Source organism: Jaculus jaculus, chromosome 13 (assembly GCF_020740685.1).
Source record: "Jaculus jaculus isolate mJacJac1 chromosome 13, mJacJac1.mat.Y.cur, whole genome shotgun sequence".
NCBI classification, from domain to species: Eukaryota; Metazoa; Chordata; class Mammalia; order Rodentia; family Dipodidae; genus Jaculus; species Jaculus jaculus.
The window spans coordinates 26,273,661-26,285,070 of NC_059114.1; the positions used below are offsets into that span (position 1 = coordinate 26,273,661).

The following is an 11,410-nucleotide window of genomic DNA, read 5'->3' on the forward strand; positions in this document are numbered from 1 at the left end:
CTGGCTTCCACATACCAGTGCACACATGTACATGTGCACCTGTGCATGCATGTGCACATACACAGATGCACACACATGTAAGAAAAAGGGGAAGAAATAAAGAAAGCAGAGAGGGCTGGCACACTTGCATGTAGACTCTGCCCTGTCCTGGGGTATTCTGGGTCTTTTTAGCCACCTCCATTCCTCTACCCCTCATCTGCCTCCTGCAGAAATGCTCTCGGATTCAGAGGAGGATCGGGTGTCTTCCAACGCCAACAGCTACGACTACGGTGAGTCCAGGAGCGGCTGGGCTGTCGAGATGGAGAGGAGGGTCAGCCAAGGCCTTGGCCCCCGGTGTGAGGCCCCCAGCCAGCCTCCCATGGGCCGAACCATAGGCCGGATGTGCCTGCCCTCTGCCAGACAGGGGGACTGGGGAGCCAGAGAGTGGCATAGGCCTCCTAAGACAAGCCAACCGTGGCCACCCCGTACATACAGGCGATGAGTACCGGCCATTGTTCTACGGCCAGGAGACCTCGGCTCAGATCCTGGCCCGGGCTCTGAACCCCCTGGACTACAGGAGGTGGAAAGACCAGCCCGTGTCCTGGAGGCTCCTCAAAGTGGTCAAGGTACAAGGGGACCTGGGGCCCCAGCTCTTGGCTTGGTGACTGCAGTCCACTGTGGCCTTAGCCTGCAGGGTGGAGCTGCTGAGTCCCTCTCTGAATGAGTGTCCTGTGAACTGGTGGGAAAACTGAGTTCTCTAGCTTGGCTGCTAGCCTGATTTGGGAGTCTTCCTGTCCTCTGTGGAGGATAGGGAATGGCCTCTCAGGCTGGGAAAACTCAGGAGAGGTGCTGAGTCCATGCCCTGGGAGTTCAGCTACCCATACCAAGGTTGGACATCACACCTCACAGCCCTTAGCAGCTCCCAGAGGCAACAGGAAAAATCCTCTGGCCTGGGTGGATTTTAGGTCTTCTCAGCCCCAGGGCCAAGGAGTGAACTGTATCTACAACTCTTGGGGCTGTTTCTTCCCATATTAAGTGGGATCATAATACAGTGGTTGTATCAGTAAGTTATTGCAGTAACGCCATGGAACAAACATCCCCAAATCTCACTGACTTCCCGCCACAATTTTTCTCATTCATAGGCTTGGGGGTGGGTCAGAGTGACTAATGTTGACTGTGACTGGTAGTTGGGTTCAGATCTGCCCTGTATTACTTTAGGGGTCCAGCAGGTAGCTAGAGCATGCCCTTTTCACAGGGGTAAAGGTCATGGCAAACACACAAGCACATACCAAGCCTTGGTTCACATCACAGTTGCCAACAGCACCCTGGCTGACAAGTCACATAGTAAGATGTTAATCCAGGGGACAGAAAAATAGCACTGCACACTAGTCATGAGGCAGTGGGTGTCGGAGTTCAGTTCTGGTGCAGGAAGGGCCTGGGGTGGGGAGTTCATGGATTGGCATATACGGAGGGCTGAGTACCATGCTCCCGGCTTTCTACAGTTCCTAGTCACAGGTACCTAATCAGGACAAGCAGGTGAAGTGCTGTGCTAGGGGAGTAACATCCCCAAAGGTATTCCTGCCTAACTCGGAACCTGTGCATGCATCACCTGGTAGAACAGAAGGGACCAGACGGCTGGCCGATGGGGAGATGACACCCTGGGAGGAATGGTGTGGGGCCAGAGCCACCGAGTACACGTGGCCCACAAAGGCAGGAAGAGCAAAGGAACTGATTGAGCGTCCCCTAACGTTTCTGGAAGGACAGAGCTGTGCCGTGCCTTGATCTCAGGCCTTGTCTCCTCCGGGGCCTGAGGGAAGACGTGCGTTGTCGTGGGTCCAGCCTGTGTTCCCACTGCTCTGACAGTGATGGGAACAGCATGCAACATGGTTCCTGGCCACAGCAGTGGGGCACTTCCTTCAGCCAGTCTCCTGCTGTGGCCTCCTCTCCCACCCCCTTCTCTCCTGCACAGCTGCCTGTGGAGTTCCTGCTGCTCCTCACCGTGCCCGTCGTGGACCCTGACAGGGAAGATCGGAATTGGAAACGGCCCCTCAACTGTCTGCAGCTGGTCATCAGCCCACTGTTCCTTGTCCTGACCCTGCAGTCAGGGGCCTGTGAGTACCCCTTCCCCACCGTCGTCTTCCTCCTCCTCCCATCCTAGAGTCGTCTTCTCAAAGTAGAATCCTGGGCATGCAACAGGTGCTTCATAGGTGTTGGTGGTATACAGCTGGCGCTTCCTGTATGCTGGGGCCGCCATCCGTTTATCCAAATTCTCCATGACCAGTGGCCCAGTCCTACTGGCTACAGATGCATTTGCAAGCAGAAGACTGAAGCACTGGGCCAGGCTGGGGTGTAAGCTTGTAAGGAGGATCCTAAGAAAAACAGACTGGACCAGGCGCAGTTGATAAGATTGTAGCTGTTTGTGTCCTGTTCAGAACAGGCTTCTTCAGCCAGGAATGTCTAAAGGAGGATACTCAGATGGTCTCTGGTCCTTCAAGGCCATCTAGGCTAAGGGGAGTACATCAATCAGGGAAGGGTGCTAAACTTCCTCATTGACCGCAGCTTTAAGGATAGTTACTAACTCTTTACTTCCCTTTAGTTTTCAGGGAAGGCTATTAACCCTTCAGTCCAGACTCTGGAAGGATAAAAGAAATTGGGGAGAACTGGGAGTGAGTGGAACATTTTGAGGAGGACTGCATGGGCTGGGACTGGGGCAAAGACTCACATTCCAGCTGCTTCAAGCTGAGGGAGTATCCTGTGCAGTCCTGGGGCAGTTGGATGTTCAGGGGCTGATATTCAGTGGCCACAAAGAATTCAGTGACTCGCTGTGGAGTGAAGGCATGTATTCTGTCCAGGCGGAATTCAGTGAGGCATGTGAGTATGCAAGGACCAAAAGACAGGGTGAGCATTGTCATAATCAGGGGAATAAAGTACAGGTCAGAGACAGGATAGGTTTAACTTGAAGGGAGTAGAGCTGTGAGATTTTTTAAATTTATAGCAGTAGATATCTTAGTTGGTCACTGAGAGATTTCAGGTCACATGTAGAGGAATATTATTGGGCATTAAAAAGGCTAATACAGCCCAAAATATTGTTGGCTCTGGACTGGTAACATTTACCTCTCCACAATCACTGTAGTCCATGATTAAAGTCTTAGTCACACAGCTGTGGCTTTTGGGAGCTACAGCTTTTAGCTTCCCATTTGCCAAAATTTATTTTGCAGTTTGTGTACATAGTAGGCTATTCTCTCTCATCAATCTTATGAACAGTCAAGGGGCAAGGAGGCAGCTTTTCAGGAGAGTGATAGTTGTCAGAGCCATTGGGAAAGAAATGCCTAGATCACGTCAAATCTATTAGTTATTATGATCTGGTTATTCATGTATGAGTTTTTTGACATTTACAGGTAACATGGACATTATATATAAGGTAGAAAATAATAATAATATAGGAGTTGGTTAAGAAAGGAGGATCACCATGAGTTCAAGGCCACCTTGAGACTACATAGTGAATTCCAGGTCAGCCCGGGCTAGAGTGAGACCCTACCTCAACTCCTCCCTCCCCCCCCCCCCCGCATAAAAAGAACAACAAGAAGAAGTTTCACTGTGTGTATCTGGGCATTGCCTTCAAGACTACTCTCAATGGGTGTCAGTGGAGAATTCTAGAAAATGTTCCTGCCTATAGAGTGTCTTGTTAGTGGATTTATTCATATAATGATTTGACTTAGCAGAGCTCTAGTACATAGGCAAGGGTAGGTTGTTTATCTGAAACAGGTTTTCACACTGTAGCCCAGGCTGACCTTGAACTTTCAGCAACCCTCCTGCCTTAACCTTCCAAATGTTGAGATTATAGTTGTGCTCAATTATGTCTGGCTTAAATTTTTTTCTTGTGTCAGGATTGGAACCCAGGACCTGGCACATTCTAGGCAAGTGACATACCACTCAGCTACACCACATGCCTGTGAGGTTGGGTTTGACCATCTGGTTCATCTTGTATAGTAATGCCCATCTATTGGTGATGCCTGCTTGGAGGGAGGTACCTTGAAGCTTAGTTGAATAGAGGAACAGTGGTTAATTAGTGATGTCTGCCATGGAAGTGAGAGAGGGTAAGGGTAGAGAGTCTGTTTCATAGAAAAAGGCTGGAAAGATCACCTTTCTTATCTTTTAAAATATATATATATATATATATAAAGCCAGGTGTGGTACACACCTTTAATCCTAGCACTTGGGAGGCAGAGGTAGGAGAATTGTCATGAGTTCAAGGCCACCCTGAGACTACATAGTTAATTCCAGGTCAGCCTGGGCCAGAGTGAGATACTACCTTGAAAAACCAAATACCTATATCTATTTCTCTGTCTACACACACACACACGCACGCACACACACACACACTCCAGATGTTTGTGCGTCTGGCTTATGTGGGTACTGGGGAACTGAACCTGTGTCCTTAGGCTTCACAGGCAAGTGCCTTAGCCACTAAGCCATCTCTCCATCCCTCTTCTTTCTTTTAGCCGTGACTCACTGGGGTGCTAAAGTTGTGTGTGTGATTTTTCTTTCTCTCAGAAATGCTAGGCAGGACAGGACACAGGAGTGTCCTCCACCTCCCAGGCACACAGTGGACTGTCGCCTGGGTTTCTCCATCAACCTTGGGGGTCTGATGGAGAAAGTACTGTGGAGCACACAGCTCCCTTTTCTGCCCCACAGATGGCGTCTACGAGATCGGTGGCCTTCTTCCTGTCTGGGCTGTGGTGGTGATCGCAGGCACAGCCCTGGCCTCGGTGACCTTTTTTGCGACATCCAACAGAGAGCCCCCCAAGTTGCACTGGGTAAGCACCCGAGGGCCGCGTGGACCGAAGGTGTGTACCACCACACCCGGCTCCTAATTGTTTCTGCTCACAGATATGCAACCATCACCAGTCAGCTTGAGGGCACTTTCATCTCCCCATGAAGACTTCCTGTCTAGCTAGGCTTTCTGCTTCCTGACTGTGGACTCAGTGTGAACAGCAGCCTACTGCTCCTCCCATTCCCACCCCCTGCCTTCCCACCCTTCCTCTTAAAAAGTTAAAGGCTGGAGGGATGGCTTAGCAGTTAAGGCCTTTGCCTACAAAGCCAAAAGACTCAGGTTTGATTCTGCAGGACCCATGTTGGCCAGATGCACAAGGCGACACATGCATCTGGAGTTCGATTGCAATGGCCCTTTTTTCTCTTGCCCCCCCCTTTCTCTGTCAAGTAAATAAATAAAAATAAAAATAAAACTTAAAAAACTTTTTTAAAAAGCTATAATAAGGACTGGAGAGATTGCTCAGTGGTTAAGGCACTCGCCTGCAAAGCCTAACACCATGGTTAGATTCCCCAGTACCCATGTAAAGCCAGATGCACAAAGTGGCACATGTATCTGGAGTTCGTTTATAGTAGCTAAAGGCTCTAGCATGCCCATTCTCTCTCCTTCTGTCTCTCTGCTTGCAAATAAATAAATAAATAATTTTAAACTATTTTATTTTTATTTATTCGCGAGAAAGAGGCAGATAGAGAATGGGCATGCCAGGGCCTCTAGCCACTGCAAACAAACTCCAGATTCATGCACCACCTTGTGCATTTGGCTTACATGGGTCCTGGGGAATCAAATCTGGGTCCTTTGGCTTTGTAGGCAAGCACCTTAACTACTAAATCATCGCTCCAGCCCGTTTAAAAAATTGAAGCTGGGCGTGGTGGTGCACGCCTTTAATCCCAGCACTCGGGAGACAGGGGTAGGATTACTGTGAGTTCGAGGCCACCCTGCGACTCCATAGTAAATTCCAGGTCAGCCTGGAAAAACAAACAAAAAAATTGATAAAGATCTATAATAACTCCCAAGTAATATTGAACTAACAATCTTAAAATTTTTTTATGGACAACTTCCATAATTACATACAATAATCCATGGTAATTCCCTCCCTCCCCCCACTTTCCCCTTTGCAACTCCACTCTCCATCATACCCCTTCCCCCTCTCAATCAGTCTTTTATTTTGATGTCATCATCTTTTCCTCCTATTATGATGGTCAAATGTGGGTAGTGTCAGGCACTGTGAGGTCATGGATATCCAGGTCATTTTGTGTCTGGAGGAGCATGTTGTAAGGAGTCCTTCCCTTCCTTTGGCTCTTAACATTCTTTCTGCCACCTCTTCTGCAATGGACCCTGAGCCTTGAAACGTGTGATAGAGATGTTTCAGTACTGAGCACTCCTCTGTCACTTCTTCTCAGCACTGTAGTGTCTTCTGAGTCATCCCAATGTCATTATCATCCGAAAAGAGAAGCTTCTCTAACCAAAAGTGAGAGTAGCATTAATATATGGGTATGAACGTTAAAAGAAGCGCTTACTGGACAGTTTGGTGGGCACAGTATATACATCTAGCCAGACACCGGCAAATGTGACACCCCTAGGTGTCATGACTACCTCTGTTGTAGGTCTGCAGAATCAGGCATGTATTCTCTCCCATGGAGTGGGCCTCCAGTCCAATTCGAGAGCAGACATGCCACTGTTGTACCCGTTGGCTCATTTGCCCTGGTTGGCGAAATACAAGGTTTGCAGTGTCCACTGTGGAGAATCTTCACTGGTGATTTCTCTCTCCCATTGAACTGCATGCAGAATGGCTTCTTCCAGCTTTCTGTCAGTTGGTCTACATGGAGGTGGTTTTCAGCTCAGCTCCAGCAGCGTTTCTCAGTGACCTTGCAGCCCAAGTATGTGGAGTCTTTGGCAGTCTTTTGGTCTTCTTAGCTATTCCTGGCAGGAAACCAGGGGCCTCGGCAATGGCCTGTAATGTTTTGGGGGCACCAGGGACCTCCCTGGCTAACAACTCCCCGGAAGGTATCTCATCCTTGGCACTACATTTTTCTAGTAACAATCTATGGCTTTTGGGTGCTGAACTAACCTTTTTGTTGTTTTTGCTTTTGGTTTTTCAAGGTAGGGTTTCACTCTAGCCCAGGCTGACCTGTAATTCACTATGTAGTCTCAGGGTGGCCTTGAACTCATGGCAATCCTCCTACCTCTGTCTTCCGAGTGCTGGGATTAAAGGCGTGCGCCACCACGCCCGGCTGAACTAACCTTTGATTGAGCACTTACAGTGCGCGTGTAATGCTTGCATACATTAACTCGTGAGTCCTAGGCACTGTTCCACGAGGGCTCTGCCACTGAGCCACACACCCCAGCATGAGTCAGAGACAAGGACCTGATGCTGTCCCTGGTTGGTGGGGATCAGCCAGAGTTCTGTCAGGACCCCCTTCCCTCCACAGCTCTTTGCTTTCCTGGGCTTCCTGACCAGTGCTCTGTGGATCAACACGGCTGCCACCGAGGTGGTGAACATCCTTCGGTCCCTGGGCGTGGTCTTCCGGCTGAGCAACACTGTCCTGGGGCTCACACTGCTGGCCTGGGGGAACAGCATTGGAGGTGACTTGGCTGGGTGTGGTCCTGGGGTGTGTTCAGAGTGTGTGTCCCAGCATTGGTGTGGCATTTTGGCATGGCCGTTACTGGGCATGGGATGATATGGGCTGAGTCAGGGCACTGTAGAGACCTTCCCACTCTCTGACACCTGGCTCCTTAGTGTCTGCCCAGAGTCCAGGTAGAATGGGGATCCTGTTGCAGCCAGCCATGCTTAAGCTATACATGAATGTATTACACACAAACACATAAACGTACACAGAGCCTTGTGTTGTACTTACGTTGCTGGGACAAAATACCTGGCCAAAAGCAACAAACGGCTGGAGAAAGGGCTTAATGGCAGGTGCTTGCCTGCGAAGATTAAGGTCCCAGGTTCAATTTCCCAGGATGCAGATAAACCGAATACATAGGTGGCTCATGTCTTGAGTTTGTTTGCAGTGGCTAGGGGCCCTGGCATGCCCATTCTCTCTCTCTGCCCCCTCTCGCAAATTAATTAATTAATAAAACATAAAAAATACTTTTTAAAGCCAGGGGTGGTGGTTCATGCCTTTAATCCCAGCACTTGGGAGGCAAAGGTAGGAGGATCACTGTGAGTTTGAGGCCACCCTGAGATTTCATAGCAAATTCCAGGTCAACCTGAGCTATAGTGAAACCCTACCTTGAAAAACCAAAAACAAACAAACAAACAAAAAAGATTTTAAAAAGCAGCTGATAGGAGGGAAGGGTTTATTTTGGCTTATAGTCTTGAGGGAAAGCTTCATGATGGGCAGGGAAGGCATGACATGAACGGAGGCTGGATATCACCTCTGCCACAGCAGGTGGATAACAGCAGCAGGAGAGTGAGCTGAGCTCTGGCAAGGGGAAAACTGAGCTGTAACAGCTCCAAGCCCATGCCAGCAACACACCTCCTCCAGTAAGTCTCCAGCTCCTCAACTGCCACCAGCTGGGGACCAAGCATTCTGAGCACAGGAGTTTATAAGGGACACCTAATGCGAACGGCACACATCGTCTAGCCCCGGTGGCCAGGTTATGTGCGGCACAGCTTCCTCCAGGCAAGGCCAGTAAAACGTAACTCTCCTGCCAAGTGCTTTGGGCACCTTTGCTAACACGTAACAGAAGTGCTGTGTGCTGGCACCCTCACAGTTGCTCCCAGTGAGACAGAGCAGGTTGAAAGAATTAGAGTGTCTTATGGATGCTGCGACCTTTAGCACCCAGTTGGCTAGTACCTGTTCATCACTGTTTTTTAAAATATATATTTATTTTACATTATATAAAATAGATACATTTATTTGCAAGCACAGAGAGATGGGGGGTGGAGAGAGGGAGGGAGAGAATGGGCACACCAAGGCCTCTAACCTCTGCAGACGAACTCCAGATGCATGCACCACTTTGTGCATCCGATCTTATGTAGGTACTGGGCAATCGAGCCCAGGTCATTAGGCTTTGCAGGCAAGCACCTTAACCACTGAGGCATCTCTTCAGCCCCCACTGTTTGTTGATAAAATAGCCGTGTGAGAAAGAAAAAGTGACAAAGCCAGAGGAAGCCTGCCACTCACATCCCTCTTTCCACACAGATGTGTTCTCTGACTTCACACTGGCCCGCCAGGGCTACCCCCGGATGGCATTCTCAGCCTGTTTTGGTGGCATCATTTTCAGTATCCTTTGTGCCTCTCCTCCCCTGGGTCTTGGTGTGGCTTCCCAGCCTTGAGGGCCACCGTGTGCTCTGTGCTCTGTGTTCCACCCGCAGGAGTGCCTCTCCATGTCCCACCTCAGGCAGGGGACTCAACTTCTCATCCATAAGTGGGGACATTGAGATTCAGATGGCAGCTGCCATTTGCTGTCTGGTGGTGGCCTTATTGGCTTGTACCATGTGCTGAGCTCAGAGGCTGTGGGCAGGTCCTGCCGTTGTATGTCAGTGGGTGGTACGTTTTCACAGCACCAGGGAGCCCATGTTTCAGACAGGCTGGGACAACATGCAAATGTGTGAACATGGCTATGCTCCCATCACATTATTTATAAATCAGACCACGGGTCAGCCAACTCTACTTTACACAGGTTGGAGGAGCCAGGAGTGTGGGGCATGCCTACAGTGAAGGCTAGCTTGGGCTACATAGCAAGACCCTTGCTCAGAAGCAACAACGGAAAGCAGTGTAGCCAGCAGGGTTATGGAGCAGAAGGACTTGGCATCCAGCGAGGGGAGACCCTGGTGCCCGCTGTTGCCTGGGGCCTCTGGGCAGGCCTCATTCTCTCTGGCCCGCAGCCATCTCTGTGGAGGAGGCGAGAGCCACACCCGGTGGGCATTCCATGAGCCCCGGGGTTGTCAGTGGCTAAGTGAGGTCACAGGACTGAAGCACGGCCGTTCCCGGGCTCCACGACGACAAGGGCTACGGTGAGCTGCGGCCAGGCAGCAGCAGTCAGGTTGGCAGGCCCGTGGGCCTCACTGTCACTTCTGGTGGAGCAGGGCATTTGTGGCCCTTTTGTGCCCACGGAGACTGGCTCCCAGCAGTGTGGCTTTAGTTGAGGTGGAAAGGAGGGAACTCCAAATGACCCCTAGAAATGACCTTGACCTTATCCACGCTCCATCATCCCCAGCTTCCCTAAGGGACAGAAGGGTCCACCGAGCCTCACTTTGCCCATCTTGGTGCTGACAGGTGTCAGCCATTTCTGACCCTTCCATCTGATCTTTATATGTCCTTGAGAGCCATCTTCTTAAGAGGCACTAACATGGGCACTGGGGTGTCTGGGGACCAGGCATGGGTATGGAGGATAAAGAACATCAAGCTTGTTCTTGTGGAAGGAGGCCTAAGCCCGGGTCTGGGGTCAAGTCGGAGGGAGGCCAGGCGGCTGTGCGGTTTGACTCCAGCGAAGCTTCCTGAGCTGGCTGCAGACATCCTTGTAGGCGTGGGGCTTGGCTGCCTGTTGCAGATCATCCGGAGCCACGTGTCGGAAGTGAAGGTGAGCCCACTGTCAGAATCCATGACGAATCTGACCTGTGCACTAACTTGAAAACCATTTGCATAAGGTCCCATCTCTTTAAGTCTAATGCTGTATGAATAAGACATCTCTGAGCCTCAGCTTCCTCACCTGTGAAATGGGGTGACATATGCTTCTGGCATCCCTGGATAAGCATGCATAGGGTAACCGCTAGGTTGGGTGCGAGGTTCTAACAGTGCCCACAGGGAGCTGCTGGGAGGAGAGAGAAGGAAGATGCGCCCCAGTGTTAGGAGTGGAGGGTTAGATAGTGATACTGCTGACCTGAGACCAGTATATAGATTTATTATTTTATTATTGTCTCTGAGCAGAGAAGAGGGGGGAGGTCAGGGAGGTTGGGAGAGGGAGCCAGTCACAGCTGCATGCAACCCTCTGGTTCAAGGTATCAGCAGGATAGGTATGAGCCAAGGGAGAAGTGGGGAAGGGAGAGAGAAAGGAAGGGAGGAAGAAAACAGAGAAAGGGAGAAAGAAAGGGAAGGCATATATGGAGAGTTGGAGGCTGAAGTGGAAAACAGTGAACATGTACATATCTGGTCAGCTGGAGGTGGAGGGCCAGGTGTGGTGGCGCACTCAGGAGGCAGAGGTAGGAGGATCGCCATGCGTTTGAGGCAGGTCAGCCTGGGTTAGAGTGAGACCCTACCTTGAAAAAACAAAAACAAAACAAACAAAAAGGCTGGATGGATGGCTTAGCAGTTAGGGTGCTTGCCTGCAAGGTCAAAGGACCCAGGTTTGATTCTCCAGACCCACATAAACCAGATGCACAACGTGGTGCGTGCATCTGGAGTTCGTTTGCAGTGGCTGGAGGCTCTGGTGCATCCATTCTCTCTCATTCTATCTGCCTCTTTCTCCCTCTCTCAAATAAAATACTTTAATTTTTTTTAAATTAAAAAAGGTGGGGGGGGGGGCTGGAGAGATGACATAGCAGTTAAGGTGCTTGCCTGCAAAGCCAAAGGACCTCGGTTTGATTCCCCAGGATCTACATAAGCCAGATGCACAAAGTGGTGCGTGTGTCTGGAGTTCGTTTGCAGTGTCTGG

The 11,410-nt window shown here is 50.2% G+C and overlaps 1 protein-coding gene across 3 annotated transcripts in view; it reads left to right on the forward strand.

Moving 5' to 3' along the window:
* Slc8b1 (solute carrier family 8 member B1) overlaps positions 1 to 11,410 on the forward strand; it is a 34,982-nt gene that overhangs the window by 22,358 nt on the left and 1,214 nt on the right. For 2 of the 3 annotated variants that reach the window (XM_045132973.1, XM_045132972.1), the window contains 7 exons: positions 210 to 269; positions 475 to 605; positions 1,949 to 2,090; positions 4,675 to 4,796; positions 7,240 to 7,393; positions 8,959 to 9,039; positions 10,272 to 10,339. In XM_045132973.1, the coding sequence (XP_044988908.1) occupies positions 210 to 269; positions 475 to 605; positions 1,949 to 2,090; positions 4,675 to 4,796; positions 7,240 to 7,393; positions 8,959 to 9,039; positions 10,272 to 10,339 (758 nt within the window). The remainder of the gene's footprint in view (positions 1 to 209; positions 270 to 474; positions 606 to 1,948; positions 2,091 to 4,674; positions 4,797 to 7,239; positions 7,394 to 8,958; positions 9,040 to 10,271; positions 10,340 to 11,410) is intronic. The other variant, XM_045132974.1, reaches the window with a different exon arrangement.